This window comes from Dermacentor andersoni, chromosome 3 (genome assembly GCF_023375885.2).
Source record: "Dermacentor andersoni chromosome 3, qqDerAnde1_hic_scaffold, whole genome shotgun sequence".
Taxonomy (NCBI): Eukaryota; Metazoa; Arthropoda; class Arachnida; order Ixodida; family Ixodidae; genus Dermacentor; species Dermacentor andersoni.
Window position 1 is genome coordinate 40,543,778 of NC_092816.1, and position 20,550 is coordinate 40,564,327.

The 20,550-nt window shown below is 45.0% G+C and overlaps 1 protein-coding gene across 1 annotated transcript; it reads left to right on the forward strand.

Moving 5' to 3' along the window:
• Positions 1–201: 201 nt before the first annotated feature.
• LOC126517381 (BTB/POZ domain-containing adapter for CUL3-mediated RhoA degradation protein 3) lies at positions 202–18,874 on the forward strand. Its single transcript, XM_050167099.3, has 5 exons — positions 202–610; positions 944–1,203; positions 1,425–1,477; positions 5,299–5,497; positions 13,991–18,874. The coding sequence occupies exons 1-5, from the start codon at positions 445–447 to the stop codon at positions 14,246–14,248; spliced, it is 936 nt and encodes a 311-aa protein (XP_050023056.1). The 5' UTR covers positions 202–444; the 3' UTR covers positions 14,249–18,874.
• The last annotated feature ends 1,676 nt before the right edge of the window (positions 18,875–20,550 follow it).

The following is a 20,550-nucleotide window of genomic DNA, read 5'->3' on the forward strand; positions in this document are numbered from 1 at the left end:
TGAAGCGAATCAGAGATTTAGTATTGCGCACGCAAAGGGCTTTGGGTGCACAAATACGTTTTAGTGCGCTATTTTTCACGAACCACATCGCCGTTTCTCACCGGTCCAGACGCACATCGAGGCGCGAGGCCACAAGCAGTTTCGGTTTCGGTCTCGGTCGCACTACCTGACGCAGCGGAAGCTACAGTGGCCGTGAGCAAGAAGGCACTCAATTTCTGGGTCACGTGAGCTCCGCGCGAGCGATTGTGGCTGCGCGCGTTGTCAGAAATCGGAGATTCGGGGAGTGCGGTCGGGAGCGTTATATTTTCCTCGCGCCGCTGGCTCCCATCTTGACCCGTCGCACTGACGCATTTTCTTAGGGGCCAACACGCGGCAACCATAGACGCGCTGTGCGCTTCGACGCTGCCGTCGCCGCAAGGGCCGACAGCCGAGGAGGCCAGGACCATGTCTGGCGATCACCGGACTGTCATCAACGGGAGCCCGAGCCAGTACGTGAAGCTAAACGTAGGCGGGTCCCTCCATTACACGACCATCGGCACTCTCACCAAACATGACAGCATGCTCAGGGCCATGTTCAGCGGCCGCATGGAGGTGCTCACCGACTCGGAAGGTGAGTGGTCCCTGCGGGCCTCTGCCGGTTTCGTTGATCCGTCAGGCCGTGCCGTTTATGCCACTCCCATCACGAGCCATTGCCGACGAGGGCTCGTCATGTTGCTGCGCCCGGTTTCGTTTTCAGCTCCAAAACTGTGTTGGCTTTGTCGCTGTAAACGAGATGGGGGAAGGAATGTTGTGATTATTATCTCTGTGTCTGGTGTTGTAATTGCAGAACGGACGCTCACGCTCCGCGTGGTTAATGTAACCGTGCGATCCTGACTACATGGACTCTGTACTTATTATGTACTCATTGTTATTTTTTTTTTATTTCCTTGGTCGTTTTTCTTAGGTTGGATCCTCATAGACAGATGCGGGAAGCACTTCGGTACTATCCTGAACTTTCTGAGAGACGGCTCGGTGCCGCTGCCCGAATCGACGAGGGAGATTGCGGAGCTATTGGCCGAAGCCAAATACTACCTCATCCAGGCGCTCGTCGAAAGTTGCGAAGCCGCCCTGCAGAAAAAAGAGAGCCCGCAAGAGCCAATTTGCAGAGTCCCACTTATCACAAACGAAAAAGAAGGAAACCTACTAATAAGCACTTCGACCAAGGTGAGCCACGAACTTTACGTTAGGATGCCAGGCGTGTATGATTTACGGCGCATCGCGTATGAATGCATATTGTTTACTGTTAGCGCACCTGCTTGCTTTCATTTTAACAGCATGAGGCTTAGTTTACATTTGAGAACCTTCGGAACGCTTCACTCGAGTCTTCAAGAATTGATGCATGTGAAATGTGTTTTGAATAACTTATTGCTGATGTGCTGTTTCAGCCTTTGGTCAAGCTGCTTATCAACAGACATAACAACAAGTATTCCTATACCAGGTACGGCTTTATCTTTCTGTCAGCAGTTTAATGGCAATGATAAGATAAAATTATGTGTGTACACAACACAGCACAAAGGGTTCTTTTGCAACTTCCTGTGTTTAATGAGCCCAGTCACGTATTCCATGTAAACAACTTCTCACAAGTGGATGCCCATACTCATCAGAGCATTACATATTCTGATGAGTATGTAATGGCTAGTTAAGGTTCTATGATCTGTTTTCAACAGACAAGTGACTAAAAACTTTGTTGGCAGAAAGCTATTACATTTGATGTTTTGATTTATAGCATTACACACACTTTAACAGTACCCGTTGGTAGCCTTAGATCGAGAGAGATCAGTGCATAACAAAAGAATAGTGTGCTTTTGCTCTAATCTGGACAAGACCGTTATGCATGTGAATTGATGCAACTACATAGGATCCATTTCTAGCTGTTTGTCAAATTACTTTCCAAACTTGGCATGCAACTACTTTCTTAGTAAAGCAAAGTGGCACTCGGGTGTACATATGGGGTCCTTCATTTTTGTATTATTTACTTTTTGAAATTTCCAGTAGAAAAATTGGAGGTTTTGTTGTCTGGCACAGAAACTGGGGAGAAATTGGGGTTTTGTTGCCTAGCAGTCCAATGTTTGGAAATTTTCTGTTTAAGTTTCAAAGACAACACCAGCAATGGTCTTCTTTTGGGCACAAACGTTCTATCTAAACAAGCAAAATCACTCACATGAACATGTAATGGCAAAGAGAGCTGCTCGCAAATTATGTGATGGAACTCGTCTCTACAAATCCTTGTTGTCAGGCGATTATTAAGGCATTTTAAAGAAGCCAGATTAACAAAAACAACAAATAGACATGGGTTTAGTAATCTGTTTCTCACAGTTTCTCTGCAATTTTTTTATTAATACAGAAAAGAAGTGCAAAAGGTACTACAAAAGAGTTGCTTCGCAGGAGGTGTGACGTTCTTTCTTATATTGCAAGCACTTGTTGGCTTAGATATATGTCATATACATTGAGAGCATTTCTGCGTCCATCCTAGACCTGTTGGACTTTTTGTCCTCGTCTGTTATCATCCTGTTTTAGTGTGTCTCGATACACTCTCTTGCAATACGTTAATGGAATACGAACTAGACAAATCAGTCACATTTCTTTGAACATAAAGTAGTTAAGTGAACATTGTCTCAATGTCACAGCTACCATTCGCAATGTACAGCAATCTCAGTACTGCACTAATTTGCTTCCTAGCACATTACCACTGTTTACATTATGCGATGTGTGGGAAATGCAATGTAATGTGCCATTGTCGCATTCATATAAATGTCGTTATTAAAAAGGCAACAAACTTTCGTTCACTAAAGGCCGACACACGCTGAATATATTATACCTTTATATGTGCCAGTTTTTGCTTGAGTGTTAAGTGAGGAAAAGGCATATATGCCATGTTCATGGAAGACGGTAGTAATAATTACCGCATAGGTAGACTCGTATAAGAGCTGCACCTCCAGCTTGGAAGCCCAAAATTTTGACAGAAAGAAAAAATATTCCATCGTGGAAGCAATCACGTTCGGTGCGCCCTGCGTGCTTCCGCGTGCCGCTACTAGATGCTGAGAGCTGCACACTCACCTTTGATTGGTGCTGTAGAGATCTAGTGCTAGAGTCCCGTCAGGCAGAGCACATCTGCCTTTTGCCCATCTATCCGAGACATTGCTGTCTGAAATAAAGAACTGAACTGATGCAATGGTACATGCGGAGTGTGCAGTAGTTGCTGGCTGCGTAGGCACTATGTTGAGCTAGAGGTTTGGTCCCATGTACGTAAGGGCCGCACTTCGTCAAAATTTTTGGGAAAGAAAAGTGCGACCCTTACATGAGTCTATACGGTAATAATAATATGATATATCTTGGCAACCTGTTCACAAAAATTGGCCGGTGATTAGTGTTGCAATATCTCCATTTATTATTATCCTTTCCGAAAGGGCCAAATTTGGGGAGAAATCGAGGTCAACCATTATTCATGAATTTTGTCTGGGGCGCAAAAAATTTGGAATTATCAGGTTTTACCCAAAAACAAAGGACCCTATGTATATAGCACACCTTTTTTAAGTGGTGACTCTTATGGCTAGCATGACTGTTAGAGAAGGGCATTACTCATGGTGCTAAATGAATAAAAGTAGTAATGTTGCAGTGAGTGCTTTGAATGCCAATGCTACTCTATTTTAAAGGCCAGCTACAACAAAATTTAATTTTTGATGACTAAGTTAAAAGTGATGCTTAATGCAGGAACAATCTTGGCAAGGCTTCAGGGCTGGTAATTGTTTTATTTTCTTATTAACAGCTTTTAAATAGCACCTGAATGGATGACATAAGCTCCTTGATAGCCAGCAAATACGACACAATTCCCAACTCTTCGCCTCTAAAGATTTTGAGCGCATTATGGGCGCTGCCTAATCTTAAAGGTGATGCTCAGGTGCTAAGCCTTTTCCCAACTATGCAGGTTCTGCATCTTTTCCAACAGGTGGTAATGGTGCCATTTTTTGAGTTTTTGGTATTTCAAAGCAAACAATTTTACAGGGGCCCCTACTCTGTCTGCACTATCTTTCTACACAGTCGAATATTTTATTTCAGTTGACTTTAAGCAAGAAGTATAAACAATTAATGCTTCTCATTACCATTTCAGAGTTGTTTTGTAAATTAATTGGTTATTGCTGTTGTCTCACTTAGCTGCAAAGCTTTGCTGCTACAAAGTATGGGTGTCAAACAGTGTGCCTTTGATCGCAATCGAGCCCAATTGGCATCAAGGTTCTCGGTTGTATTTGGCTACATTGCGCAAGCTGTGGAAGGGAGCCAATCAGAATAGAAAAATTTAGTCTGGATATTTATTTATTTATTTATTTATTTATTTATTTATTTAATATCTCCTTACAGGCCTTGTATGAGGCATTGGGTAAGGGGGGCATTACGGAAGGATTAAAATAGTATATAGGGCATATAACAAAACGTAATAGACATAGATTATTTATAGAAAGTGGAAAGATGTATACATGTCTTATACAAGCATAAAAGCATTGTACAAAAATAACAGGGTCGGCAATTTACATATTAGAAAAAATAAAAACGATACAGTTCTTTCAATAAACAATGAAAAACAAAATGTAGCCACTCCAGTACAAATACTGAACAATACTAAAAAAATACAAGAATAATAAGCGAAATAATGAGCTCATAAACAAGAGAGCACATAACTGGGAAAAAAAAAGCATCATGCACTTTATTGAAGTTGGGCGGTGAAATCTGAACTGATGAGCTGGTGGAATTTATCGGGATTAGATTCAGAGACGATGAAATCAGGAATAGCGTTCCACAATCGAATGGCACAAGGAAGCGCTGACCAATTGAATGCATGAGTGTTCCCGTAGATGCGAATGAAGCTGCAGTGATTATATAATCTGCGAGATGTGAAAGGTGCGACTTGAAGCCGTAAAGATTTCCTATCTGCATGAACGTATATGCGCATGGCTTCGATCGCGTTCAAAAACGGGCATGCGACACCAGTGTAAAACAGCTTTGCCTGTGTTGTGTTTATGTAATGAAGTCGACGTGGTGAATAATACTAGCAGTGCCATTTCAGGCACTGTTCAAAACTCAGATTGAAAAATAATGTGCAGAAGTTCTTGCTCAGACAGCGCAGGCATATTCGACCTAGCTGCTGGGTACAGTGTGTCAGCTACAGAGCTATCCACAAATGTGTCCTTACCCTATGGGTTCACATGACCACTGCCTCAAACCTGATCTGAGCTGTTCTGCTGTTCACTCCCTCGGTCTTTGCAGCACGTCGGACGACAATCTCCTCAAGAATGTGGAAATGTTTGACCGGCTGTCACTGCGGTTCTGCAGTCGTGTCCTGTTTATAAAAGATGTGATAGGTAGCAATGAGATCTGCTGCTGGACATTCTATGGCCACGGCAAAAAAGTTGCCGAGGTCTGCTGCACATCCATAGTCTACGCAACAGACAAGAAGCACACCAAAGTAAGCTATGTTCCAGTGTTTGTTTGTACCTTGTTTTGTTTTGAAATATGGTTGATGTTATGCATGTCCGCAGGGGTTGGGGTTATCTGTCCACCTCGGCCACTGATTCGCAAAGGAGTTTCAAATCGCGAATGGTAGGAAGAAAAACATGGTGAAATGCTGCAATCATGCTGCAAAACAGTATTTAACTGCTAGTAATCGCTACCCATGTTTGGTGCGTTAAAATCGCCACCCTCCCCTGTAAAATGTTCTGTGGATGCCCATTCTTGACTCGCATTAATTCAAACTCTTGAAGACTGCAAATGTTCACTTAAGGAATGTGAAGCTGAACAAAATATGGGGCACAATAGTTGATATGCAAACATATCAAAGTAAATGATTGATTAAGTGGCCAATTCTCAGTGGAGAGGATAGTCCCTAGGGGCACACACCTGGAACGTCAGAGGTGAACATACGATATGGTGCGGTTGAGTAAGCATCGCCATCTTTTAGTGGTGCGCATCAACTTACAAAGTGGTCAGGAAAATCGAACATCACCATGTTCTGGCCACTCTTACATTACAAATGTCCTTTTATATAAGCTGATATTGGCTGTATTGCTCTGCCCTGGGAAGCCAAAAAGGTTTGAGCAAATTGAAATCCTCCTTTAAATTAATCGGCTTCTAATACCATATTTGCACGAGTCTAACATGCATTTATGAAAAATAACATCGCATTCAAATTTATGTTGTTCACGTAACTGCCACTGAAAAAGTTCAGGTGGTGCTGGTGTTGTGCAAATGCGGTTCAGACGGTGCAAGTGCAGTGTGCTTTGTGGGGAGCACACGCGCCCATCTTCCCCCGCGCCGTCGCGTCGAGAGCCGGCATAGACGGGGGAGAGGCGCACTATGCCCTCTCCCGATTCTCCCTCGCTCTCGCGACGCGCACGCGCCCTTCCTCCGCGACTCGCGGGCAGGCAGCTGACAGGCGAGGAGGACATTCCCCTCGCCCAGCTAAAAAGGTACAAAACAGCGCGACCGGGGGAGACCCTCTGGCTCTGAGGCCGGACCCATAACCTGCCGGACTGGAGTACCTGCTGCTACCCGTGAGTGACCACGTTGCCTGACTATCCCGGGCAACGAGGCCAGACTATTTATTACTATTACGGAGAGGACGTCCCTCTGCGAGTGTTCGCTATTGCTAATAGCAATAAACGTTGTTACCGTTGACACCGCTGGTTGCCTTATTCGTCCGAACCCGGCGTAGCCGCGATTCCCGCGCTACGGGTTGGGAGTACCACGAAGCGACTGCGTGGGGCTAGATCCGGAGCTCGCCTTCAGCCCTAGCCGCACGCAGAGTGGAACCCCCACATTTGCCCCACGTTGGGCGCCAAATGTGGGGGTTCCACTCTGCGTGCGGCTAGGGCTGAAGGCGAGCTCCGGATCTAGCCCCACGCAGTCGCTTCGTGGTACTCCCAACCCGTAGCGCGGGAATCGCGGCTACGCCGGGTTCGGACGAATAAGGCAACCAGCGGTGTCAACGGTAACAACGTTTATTGCTATTAGCAATAGCGAACACTCGCAGAGGGACGTCCTCTCCGTAATAGTAATAAATAGTCTGGCCTCGTTGCCCGGGATAGTCAGGCAACGTGGTCACTCACGGGTAGCAGCAGGTACTCCAGTCCGGCAGGTTATGGGTCCGGCCTCAGAGCCAGAGGGTCTCCCCCGGTCGCGCTGTTTTGTACCTTTTATGTGGGCGAGGGGAATGTCATCCTCTCCTGTCAGCTGCCTGCCCGCGAGTCGCGGAGGGAGGGCGCGTGCGCGTCGCGAGGGAGAATCAAGAGAGGGCATAGTGCGCCTCTCCCCCGTCTATGCCGGCTCTCGACGCGACGGCGCGGGGGAAGATGGGCGCGTGTGCTCCCCACAGCTTGCACTGCCATCCAGCCTCCATTTTTTTTTCTATTTCTCTCGATCGAGTGCATAGGTGCAGGCTTGTCATCTGCCATATCTCCGTTTTGTATCCTCGTACTTTCTATGCTGTTTGCATGCCTTTGTACATGACCTTCTGTTACTATGAATGCACTTCTTTACACTGTTATGGAACTCGTCGACTCTGACAGCGAAGACGAAGAGACCAACATGGCTGTTGTGCCAAGTTGGAGTCCATCTCGTTCATAGTGACCAAAACAGGATTTCCTAACTATTACGAGAATGTTGTTGGTCGCTACTACGAGTTTGAAATTGGGAGGCTGTTTCGTCTTTCCAGGGCACCTTCAAAAGCTTCGCAAGAAGGTTTGAAAGTTCGAATTTTTCCCGATGGTTCGCGGATAACACCTGCAAATTCCAGTAGGGAAGGCATGCCTAATAGTGCTGAGCTATTAGGGTTCTCAGAATAGCATGTACAAAATTGCCGACACGTTTGACGTGTCTGAATCATTCGTGTCACTGTGCTTGAGCAGGTGTTTTAATTGTTCATCGTAAGCGCTTAAGGCATATCGTGGTCAACAGGAGCAGAGCGCGAAGCATGCAAAGGAGGCTTCTTGTCAAGGAGTCGGGGCAAGGGTCCTAGTAATACTATGGAATGTCTGGACGACAGTCATATTGAAATATTGAAACCAAAGGAGTCAATGTCATCATACTTCAACAGGAATAAATTTCCTTAAGTGATACTGCAAAGCATTTCTGACGCAAGGAGCCGCTTCGTTGATGTGTTTGTGGGCTTTCGAGGGTCGTCTCACGACGCCTGTGTCTTGAGGCAAAGCCCTTCTTTTAAGGATGCTGAAGTAAAGTGCAATGGGGATTACATTCTTGGCGATGCAGCTTACCCGCCGTTGCCTTGGTTGTCGACCCCCTACAAAGATTGTGGGGCCACATTTCAACCTTTCAAGCAACGCTTCAACAGAAGGCACAGCCAGCAAAGGGTGGCCATTGAACATACCTTTGGCATATTAAAATGGCGGTTCCAAAGGCTGTACTTCATTGAGGCTAACACAATAAACCACTCTTGCCTCATCATCCTTGGAGCGTGTGCCCTGCACAACATTTGCTGTCAAAGCATAGATGACCTCAATGAAATTTCAGACAGTTACAACGATGGTTCGATAGACAACGAGGACGATTTTGCCATCGCAAGCCGCACCATCATCTGCGAGGGAGGCATTGCTAAATAGACATCACGGTTGCACTTCTTCTGTGGAGATTATTTCTCTTCCACACTTTGGTGGAGATGTGTGTTGAGTGAAAATGTTCGGGGACACAATTATTTATTGTTTTGTTTCACAAGCGTAAACTAGCCGCTCGAGCAGCTGCCTTTTTTCTCTGTGGCGAGCTACTCCATTTTGTTTTAGGTCGTCTATTTTCTGTAAAAGTTTGGCCAATGCCGAGCTGTCTTTCTTCTTGGGGGAATTTCTGGGCTTCGCTGCAGTGGAAACGCCCTGCTCCATCAGTGCCCATGGGCTCGGGCTCTTGTTCTACAGGTTCTGGTTGCCTGCAACAAAACATAGCAATGCCTAGTCGTTCACTTATAATTTTACCTGACATGCTTTAAGTGTTTGTTGCACTGAAAAGTTCTTCCATCAGCGTTCAAATGCAAGCAGATGTTTCATTACACTCGTCTGTATGGGTGTAAATTTTACTCAAACAAGTAATTTTGAGTGGACTACAAGTGTTTGTGAACACCAAATGGGCTACCACAGCGTTCACGTGGTACTTGCATCTCTTTGCCTTCATGCATGATCCTCTGCCCGGCACTGTAAAGCACAATGGGGTCTATGTGGTGCTCCCACACCAGTACTTCTGCCGGCTCCCTGGGGATCAAACAATAGTGCGAAAAAATGCAGATCTATTGTCACTGCAAATGGCATCTTGTTTGTAGTATGACAATTAGGAAGCATCGCCGCAGCTCCGTGACATGCTTATTTCAAGCTGAAGGAGGCTCTTCTATCAAGTGCCAGAAAACTGAAGGGCTCCTTGTACAGCATTTCCGAACACTAATCTCCAGCCACTCGGATGGCCCCTAAGCAACTACTCGAGTTCGCACGAGCACAGGGCAAACCTTTCAAGCTATGCTACAACAAGCTAAGCATTGGAATTTCGACGTTCTTGTATGACCACGCTTCTCGGAAAGTTGTTGCTAGTCGTCCGCTCAAGGCCATCACTCGTGCAAGAAAACAATCTAACTCTGTGCCTTTCCTTTACACTAATGTTTGGAGTACCCTATTTACTTGCATAATGATCGCACTTTTTTGTCAAAAAATTTACTCAAATTCAGGGGTGTGATCATCACGCTGGTTAAATTTCCCACGAAAAAAATTTTTCATGTGGCATTTGCTGCAGGATGAGAACAGGTTAACAAATAGGCGGCTGCCACTGTATGTAGTGCGGGACGCCCTAAAAAAATGGCGGCCGGCGGAGCAAGCCAAATGCGCCGAACGCAATTTTTTTTTCTTCTCGTGAGTACATTACGTGCATTCAAACAGTTTCTTCCCTATCAGTAATTAATAATATCGGAAGTTTGCGGCAATAACATAGCCATGTCCACTTTGAGGGGACAGAAACAGATGAGCGCGCTTAGCTGCCAGTGATATTGGAACACATGGCGGGCATGCTGCGGAAACTGCGGCATTTGTCTTCACTACTATCCTAATACGGCACATTTCTGCTAAGGGTGGGCGAATATCTTAGCTGTGTTACAAACGTCGGCATATGAATAGGGTACACTTCTAACGTATCACTGTAAACGTGGCTGCTATCGTTGCCGCTCGCGATTTGTTGCGTGCCCTTGAGTGCAGACGAGAAGAATCGAAAGGTGCCTTTTTTGTTGTTTTTGTTGACCACAACCATTATAAAGCGTACACATAATAAAGGCAAGTTTGGTTGTAGCTATTTTTTGTCATGGAAGTGCGGAATGTGATGAAAGGAATGAAATGGGGCATCTGCTTAAGAATGTTTGGTGCGTGCAGACCGCTTGGTTTGTCTTGAAGAGTCGTTCGCATAGCATTTGACAGATGGTAAGCGCGATCATTATTAGCTAGACTTGGCACACGACATATCGCTGCGGCAAGTTCAGGGTGTGATCATTACATGGGAAATAAAAAAAAATAACATTTTCACGGCAAAATTTAGGGGTGCGATCATTACGCGAGTGCGATCAATATGCGAGTAAATACGGTATATTACCGAAGCTTGATTCTTTGCGTAACATAGTTGACACTATAGAAAGCACTAACTGAAACATGGTTGCATCCTTCTGTTGACGATTCCGAAATCGCTTCTTGCTTGCCAGGCTTTGATATCTTTCGGCACGACCACGTTAACAGACGAAATAGGGGCGCCCTAATTGCAACTCACCACAGCTTACGCTGCTATCAACTTGTTAACCATAATGATCTAGAAACCATTTTTGTACATTTCCAAGTTTTCCACCAACCTCTGACTATCAGCACTTGTTACCGACCTCCGGACGCTGACTGTCCTTTCGTCAACCAATTCCATGATGCGCTACATTCTCTGCTTGTATTGCACCCCTGCTCAGCGTTACTCTTACTTGGCCATTTCAATTTTCCCTCAATAAGGTGGAACGTTCTTGCCTTTACGGCATCGAAACGTCCCATCGAAAGTGATTTTATTAACACATGCCTCACTTTTAACCTATCACAGCTTGTCATGAAGACTATAAGAGAAATCGCACGTTCACCCAGCATACTAGACCTCAAGCTCACAACCCATCCCAATCACATTCCACCGCTCACGCACTTATCTGGTCTCAGTGATCCTGCAGTACTTCACGGTACACATTCTTGTGACCCAACATGCATTAAAAAGCAAACAAAGACCTTTCTATAGATTTTATCAATGACTTTTCTCAACATTCAGTCGAGTTGAACTGGTCCCTGTACAAAAAGAAAATGAAAGAATTAGTTTACTTATACGTCCCCATCATCACTGTAACAGAATGTCCAGCTTCACCATGGTTTAATAATGCGTTAAAGCAACTAAAAAACTAGAATAACAGGTTATTTCATTTGGCAAAACAATCTGACTTTCCAGATGGAGTAGGTATCACATCACTGAAAAGGAATTCGACTCTTGCCACAAAAACTAAATGTTACTTCCTATCATCCACACAACCGGCTATGCTACAAAACAATAGTAAACAATTCTGGCAAGTTATCAACCCTAAACCTTGTCCACCTATATCACTCTGTGATGACCTCAACTTTACTGTGCAAAACGAGGGGACATTGCTGAAATACTAAACTCTACCTTCTCTTCAGTGTTTGCTGAGGAGCTCGTAGGCGATCTCCCAACTTAGTATCCGTACTCTGTTCACCATCAGATGCCTGGCATAACATTTGAAGCTAACAGAATAATAAAAACAATTGAGTGCCTGAAATTAACATAGTCAGTTGGAATCGATTGCATCAATGCAAAGATCCTAAAAAATACAAAATACATTTCCGGTGCTCTTTTATTGCAGGCTTTCCAGCAATTCCTCATGACCGGCATTGTACCTCATGACTGGAAGGTTGGCAAAATAATTCCTCTGCACAAAAATGGCCCCAAATTATCGTGAAAAAACTATTGCCCTATATCGATTACAAATGTCCCGTCAAAAGTAATGGAGCACATAATTTATTCACACATGAAATTTCTGATACCTGCAAATTTTTTTCAGCCCTGCCAAGATGGATTTCTAAAAGATTACTCATGCTCTACCCTACTAGCCCTGTTCATTAACGATATGAGCTCCAGCCTAGACGTTAACGTGCCCGTTGACGCACACTCTTTAGATTTTAAGAAAGCTTTTGACACTTTTGTTTACCAACGCCTTCTACCTAAACTGGGTGCGCGACTTCCTCCTCCTCATCATCATCATCAGCCTGGTTACGCCCACTGCAGGGCAAAGGCGTCTCCCATACTTCTCCAACTACCCCGGTCATGTACTAATTGTGGCCATGTTGTCCCTGCAAACTTCTTCGCGACTTCCTCACTAATCGTCAACAGTTTGTGTGGGCTAACAACCATGCGTCTCGTAACGCACCGGTTGTCTCGGGTGTGCCCCAGGGCATGGTTCTGGGTCCTTTGCTTCTCCTAATTTATATAAATGATCTCCCAATAATATCTCTCTTAACGTTCAATTGTTCGCCGAAGACTGTGTTATCTACCGCAGCATCAACAACAAACTTGACTTTACCAAGCTCCAAGATGATCAGCATCACGTCGAAGAATGGTGTGACATGTGGTTGATGTCCCTCAACACAAAGAAAACTGCACTCGCTCCCTTCCACCATCGGTCGTTGTATTCCAAAACATGGTACACAATTTACAGATCTCATATATCTTCCCTACACTCATATAAATATCTTGACATCTGCATATCTGGTGATCTTACATGGTCGTCTCACATAATTAACATCACAAATGATGCTAACCGCACCCTCGCTTATTTACGTCGGAACTTGCAACACAACCTGTCCTCTGTGAGCATGCTTGCTTACCAAATGCTGGTACAACCTAAACTCAATTATGCCAGTGCACTTTGGGACCCTCATCAGATTAACCTTTCAAACATGTTGGAATCAGCCCAAAGTCTCGCTGCAAGGTTAATTTATTCAGATTACTCTTATCTCACTAGCGTCACAGCACTAAAGTCCTGGGCCAACCTTCTCAGTCTTGAATGCCGGTGCAAAATTTCGAGGCTTTCCGCTTTTCACAAATTTTATCGCTTGTCGATTAACCCTGCCATCATCACTCCCGCTCATCAACTCTCACTTCGCATAAGTCACCAGAAAGCCGTTCATCCCTCACATGCCCATACTTCTGCGCATATGACTTCATTTTTCGTCCAAACAGCGAAAGATTAGAACAAGGTACTCGTAGATGCTGTATACAATACCGACCCTGATAAACTTAAAGTGGTTCTGGCTGATATTATTAAATAGTGTTGTGCATTGCTCGCTCTCTCCAGGTTGTAAGAAGCTGCATTGAATTCTTTATATGTATACATCAAGTGAACTAACATTTCCTTAATGTGCTAAATATTACACGTCTACATTTATTTATTTTACTACTAGATGTGTTGTATTTACTACTTGCTTGTATTTATTATTCATTGTTTTGCATTCTTGTATTTAGTGTTTCTTTCCTGTTGTTGATTTGTTTCTATGTGCAGTTGGATCCATTTGGATCCATTTAATGACAAATGAAGCACCCTGTCCATATTGTGTGATTGTTCGTTGTCTTCTGCACTTCTTACCTGCCTCGGTAGCGATGTCGTTGCATTGCTGACAGGAGGTTGTGATTTCGATACCAACCATGGCAGCGGCATTCTGGTGGCAGCGAAATGCAAAAATGCTCGTGTACCATGCCTTGGGTGCGTGCTAGAGAACCCCAGGTGGTCAAAATCATTTCGTAGCCCTCCACTATGGCGCCTGGCCTCTTACCCCCCTGTGCAGCTTTGCGATGTAAAACCCCACAAGTTTAATTTAATCAACTTCTGCACTTCTCTCACCAGGTTGAGTTCCCCGAAGCTCGCATATATGAGGAGACCCTCAACATCCTTCTCTACGAAAATCGCAATGGCCCAGACCCGGAACTGATGCAGGCAACAAGCACACGAGGCGCTGTCGCCCGCGCCACCACCTGCTACACGAGCGACGACGAGGACGAGCGGCGCGCGCCAGTAGGCTCGTGCAGCGGCTGCGCCAGTGCGCGCGATTCCCGGGAGTCGTGCCACCTGGGCCGTATACGCAGCACCAAGCAGAGTAGCTGAGGTAGCCTCTGTGTCGCTGCCTTACTCCTTCGCGGAATCTCGCCGGCGGGGGCAAGGTACCGGCAGCTGTCATGCGGTCGCTGCAAGCCGAGCTTGGCTTCTTTCTGCTGTCCCTACATGGACCTTGCTTAGCACCGAAAGAGATGTGATGCATCACATGGCGTTTGTTTGTGGGTAACCACCCAGCAGGAACAGAGCACAGGTGATCCTGTATCCATCTCCATTCGTGCCTGTGCCCTGTTTCGTCTGGCCTTCAATATTGAGTGGTTAATGCTGTCGGCTCTGTTTCTACAGAGCGAGTTCTGCCCCCAAGAGTTGTTTGTAGCCACTTTTCAGTGAAGGATGCGAGTGGCTAGTAGTTCTTGTGCCATGCGAGCATGTGCTCAGTGGAAGCTGTATTGTGTGCCGGGCGCACTTGTTTGGGGGTTTCGCTCTTGTTGGAAGTTTGTGCAAGTTATGAAGTGAGTAAGTACATGTAAGTGGACTACATAAGTTCCGAAGTTTCTTGAACAACACACCTCCCTCCCCAGCACCTCTATTCAGCTACCACCAAAGCGAGGTTGTTCAGAAACAATATTGTATACCTAGAGCTGGGTGCCCACCTGCTCAGTTTTCATCAACATTTGTGCTGGACATCACTACAAAAATTGCTACACCACTACGTATGTAACCTTGTGGTGTACTAAAGACAGGAGACAAGTTGAATCTCGGTTTTCAGGAGCGGACCTTTGGTGAGCTGGTGCGTTTTGGTATTTGTCGTTCCTTTTGCCACAGTTTTGTCTTCTGGAGCTGGCGTGTTTTTTTTTTCCCTTTGGGTCTTGGGATCTCTCTGCAACATGTGGGCAAGAATCGAGTGAGCTTAGGAAGAATTGTGAGGTGGTATGTCCCGACTTCAAACTGGATTTTGTGCTGCGCAAGACTCTGCTCAGGAACCAGAGGGCAGAGGTGTAATCTACAGCAAGAGCCGCTGTTGAAGGGAATGTGCATGGCTCACACTTTCAGAAGCACTGTCAAAGCTTTCGCAGTGCTTAGACAGTGCTACCTACAGTGCCTAGCAGAAGGACTGTCAAAGCACTGCACAGATCATTGGACAAGAACCAGTGGCACTTATTGCGAGTCGTCTGTGCCAAAGCTGGCCACTTCCAGATTTGCCAAAGAGGGAAATTTGCTCATTCCCCATGCTCCCATGTTCCCTTCAGCAGTGGACTGCACTGTAAATGTTTCGTGATTCACTAAGTGAGCATTTTCAATAGTTTGGTGAAGTTGTAATGCGATACAAAGTGTGGTCAGGGTGCGACTACCTGCAGGTGGTTGGAATGAATATTGTTGTCAACATGTAGCTGTTCAGAAACCGGTATGTGTGTCAGCAAAGTTGTTGCTGCAAGAAAGGACTGTGTGTTGTTGGTGGTGCCATACTGTGTCACTTTACACATGTATGATCAGAAGAATCATTGAAGCTGTTTTCCTGGATATCTTGGTCACCTAGTTATACACGAAAAGGCTGTGTCGACTCCTCTGTCTCTATTTCAACCACTTTGTCAAATGTGCACAAATTGTTTGTGTTGGCGTAGTTGGCAAATGCAGCTTACGCTTTTGTAGTTAGAGTGAATTTTTATTGAACTTTACTATTTATTTCTCCTTGCATTATCTAAATTCATTGCACTCGAGTGACAAATCCTCTTATAATAATGAAAGACCCTATTGATGCACCTGTCATCAAAAAAATTTGACACTTTATTCCATGTACATGGCACTGAGTTGCTGAAAGGTTTCACTTCTTGCTGGATTGTCAATGTTAAAGCACAAATGCTGAAAATGTTATTACATGCTGCATCGCACTTGTCTGGAGCACAAGGACAGTGTACTTTTGTATGCATCACTGGTGCTCAGCAGCGACTCTGGGCACCAAGCATGATTTCACTGAGCATGCAGTGCCATTGGAAAAATGTTTCACTCCTTACTTTTCATAAAGCTATCACAAGCTCAGAAAGCGCTGGTAAATGTGTCCATCTCACCCCAAAGCGCTCCAGTCACATTGTCTAGGCAGCAGTCCAAAGCACTTGAGTTGTGCTTCGATCAGATACAGGCTTATTCTTTACTCTGTGATGCAAAAGTGCCCAATATGATATGTAACACAATCATCTCATACTAACAAAAAATTTATCTGCAGGCTTTCAAGCAAACAGTGAGCTGCTGTGAGCACTTCTTTCCCCCTATAAGCTGATGACCCCTGTAGAATAGTCAACCATTGTAGTCTGCCCGGTTGTGAAACTCCTTTATGATAAGAGATGCTTGTATTGGGCCCATGGTTCCATTAATTTATGCATGCCTTATTGCACTGGTCAAGTGTGCAGCTGTGTTAATACAGTTTCAATCGAAGAAGCAGGTACATTGAGCCTGCAACATTTGAGCCTAAACTATTTGTTCTCTCAATGACTGGCAGCAGGCAAGGCTTTGAAGGTAATCTGTTAAAGTTTTACTTTGCCTTTTTTCTGTGTGTGTGGTATGCTGAATGGTAATGTAAGCTCAAATCAAGGCTTTGATTTCACATAACCACACCATTTCTACTCTTTACATTTCAGTTTGTACACCCGTTTAAGAATTGCAGCAGAAGCTGGCTCTCCTCTAGAGTTTTTTGAGCAAGTGCTTGCATGCCTGCACCAGCTCAGCAAGCACTATCGAAACATATGTGGAGCTCTTGTTCAAAAGATGTATAGAAGTTTCATGATGTGGCCTGGGGCTTGCATCTCATTGTGGCATTTGTGTTGTGTGTATTGAAGTAAGTGTGTGATCAATGCTGCTGTTGGCTGTGTGAAATGAAATTTAATGCTCATACTTGCTTCTGGAAGTGCAGTTCTTCCTGTACATTGCTGTACTAGTTAATTCTCTGTATGTGTCCTCCACCCCCCCCCCCCTGCTGTACTAATGTGGTAAGCATGGATTGTGTTTCAGTATAGTGAAATGTTGGCTTCAGCTCCACAGCGGTCATCCTTTTGTGTGGCTTTGTATGTCGGTTTGGCATTTATTTCGGAGATACTTCCACCACTTGCGCATGCTATATTCCAAACGAGCAGACTTGGCATCTCCCTGGATTAAAAGAAATATGGAAGCTGTGGTGGTTGCCTTGTCATACAGTTGTTTGGGGTGGTTGTATGTTGTCAAAGTGTGGTTCTCCTTCAAGGTCCCTTTCGGCGCATCGGTTTTTGTTCTTATGCAAGTGCGTAAGCTTGGATGATCTACAGAATGCAGGTTGCCGTGCTGAGCAAGTTTCTGTGAAAGTAGGTCAGCACACCATAGTCATCGAACGGCCATGTGGTTGACCCATACCTGCCAACCTGAGAACTTAAAATTCGTAAAAGCCACGTGGATGGGGCATGCATTTTCGTAATCTTCTACCCTTAGCAGACACTTTTCTTTCATTCATACGGACTTTCTTAGTGATATTCTAACTTTGGAAGCAGGACACAACCAGTGACAAACTGGGAACAGCAGACTGTACTATACTAAACTTGCTTGAAGCAAGTACTCTTGAACCACCCTATCTTTGAACACCTTAAAAAAAGCATTCTTGTGAACTGAATTTACTTTTCACAAAATAGTGAAATTTGTGAAATCTTAAAACAAAGCCAAAAACCTGTATACTTTACAAAAAGTTTGGTGCAGTTGGCAGGTATGTTTGGCCTACCCGTATGCTGACCTAAGGTACAGCGCAATGTTTTGTAGTTTACAGACAGTATTCTCTTGGTGGGTATTGTGTGAAGCCAAAATGTAACCTGTTCTGCGCATGTGTTTTAAGCCTAACAATTGTGCTGACGGCTGTAAGGAACATCTAGTCCTATCAACGTATGGCTATTTGTCAACTGTCTATTAAAAAAAATGTTGAATCTGTAAAGGGCTTGGAGGTGCCAGTGCACCATAGTATGTCGTTACCGGCAGTAAAGCAGGAAGGTTTCCTGCCAAAGGTAGCTGTGCAGGCTTGCTGCACTGTCTGAATGTTGCATGTTCACATGCATACTCTATATTGTGATGCCGCTGACATTCTCAGTATTTACAGCCAGGAGCAGGCGAGGAGCATGCATTCTTTTAAGTTGGAAGTTCTCTTGCAACTGCCACTAACTATTGTTAACCACCGGGACTTGTCTTCAAATAATTGGTGCTGTTGGAACTGGCCCTGAGGCTGTCTTTTTTTTTTTTTTTTTTTGTGCCTGTGGCATCAGTTTGGCCCACTGGTAGATGTTATAATAATCTTTTTTTTCTCTGTCTCGAAGCAGAAACTTAAAATCAAGTTGACATTTTTGCTAAAAGTCACTCAGTTTCAAAGTTCAAAATTTTTGTTGTACAACAGGCATTCAACTTAGTGCCCATCTGTTTGTATTAGCTCTATTGGTGTATTTTCTGTGTTAATATTTTGTTTTGATTTCTCTGGACAGCAGCTTCCACAAATCCAAGGCATGGAGACAGTATTAAAGGCCTTCCCAACACACCAGTAAAGTTGCTCACATGTCATTTCTCTTGCTTGCAACTTGAGTGTTCAGTGTTGAGTGCGCCTGTACATTACACTTGACATGTATAACACACGTATCTGCCAGAGTTTAGCTGGGTGAAATAAAAGCCCAATGGTATTGATCTTGCTGCACTGTACACTTTTTACTTTCACATTGCAACAGACAGCTTAGCTTGTTTGCAATGGGACCTTGTGCAGTCAGAATTGCTTGTCTAGTGTGGTCGGCTGCGGACTGCACCGGCATCTGCAGCTGCTACTGAATGGTAGCTGTTAGGTTACTCGTATGTTTGCCTTATAGCATGGACCAATCATGCAGTATGGCCATGCATGATCTTTAAATGGCGTCAGCCTGTTTTTTGCAAAGACTGTGGCATAATCGTCCAGTTGACTTTTCTTGACACGCGTGATTCAGTGATTCAGGCTGTACACTGCAAAGAAAATGTTATAGATGTTGGGTTCAGGCGCTGGACTATGAAAACTCTCCAGTTTCGAAACTCTCCACAAGCACGGTTTACACTTCAAACAAATTTGCGGTGCTGTCACCGATCATTCGTTCCACTTCGGAAGGTTCTGCTTCACTTGCGGTGCTGTCATCGGGTTTTCGGTCAGCTACGGAAGGTTTAGTTTCGCCGCTCACAGCCTGCAGCTTGGCAAGTAATGCGAAAGCTCTGCGCCTTGAGCGTTCGGCACCTTCGAGGAAGATGTCGTAATGACGCCGTCGTGCAACAGGAACTTTAGCCTCGTCGTCGTCCACCAACGGCGCTTCCGGTTCACAATGGACGTCCTTCGCCAGCAACTCGTTCCACCGTTTGCACTCTGGGACCAGCGATTTCAACTGATCGTGATGATTGGCGGCAATGGCAGCTGGCACAACGCCGGTGGTATCGGTCTTCGAAGTCGTCAGTTTCAACAGCTTGTCTAAATAGTCATCGTCGTCGTCTTCGCTACTGTCGAACAGCGATAGACCTTCAACTAACAGCTTCCGATGAAGGTCTTCGAAGCCATCCAAATTCTCGGACAGCGTGGACAGTGCATGCTTGAAGCAGAGCCGAAAGAGTATGCGTAGGCGGTCCTCTTCTGGAATGCCCACTGGCAAGTCTTTGACGAAGTAGTCCTGCGATGGGAGCAAGGAAATGCCCCGACTGCTCCGCCGCCGACTCGTAGACATCGACGGTCTCGTCGCCATTGGCGGGAGGTACCCACGCACACGAATGGTAAAAGGAGTCCTTCTCTTTGCGCCACGCGCGTCGTTAACGATATGAGTAGTGTGACTACACCGTGTAAAAGGCGCCAATTTCATGTCTTCAAACAGCCGCGCAACGTCGTATTCGACATTTTTGAAATGACGCACCCTGTTCGTCAACTAGACTGGCTAATACAAAAGCTTCGGCACATTTAGCGCGGTAGCGCTGCGGGCGCTGCTCGTATAGGTAGCGCTAGCTTTTATAAATGGTGTCCAAAACCCGACGGTTAGTGGAAGAAAAGTAGGGAGACCACAAACAACGAAGGTAACAAAGAATTAAGTTTCCAATAATGGTTCATGAAGTTTGACACTTGGAATGTTCTGTCCATGAAAAAAAAAGAAAAGAACGATAGCTTAAGAAATTAAAATAACGAAGGGCTTTAGGCGCGACCATAGAGTTTCTCACTATAACGTAATGTAGTGAGAAACTCTATGGGCGCGACCCACTTATGCTTCTGGGCATAGAGTTTCTCACTATAACACATAGAGGAAAAGCTGGCGCCACTGTCTATGGGAGTTTCCTAAGGGGCGCTGTGCCGTCATGGGAATGATGTT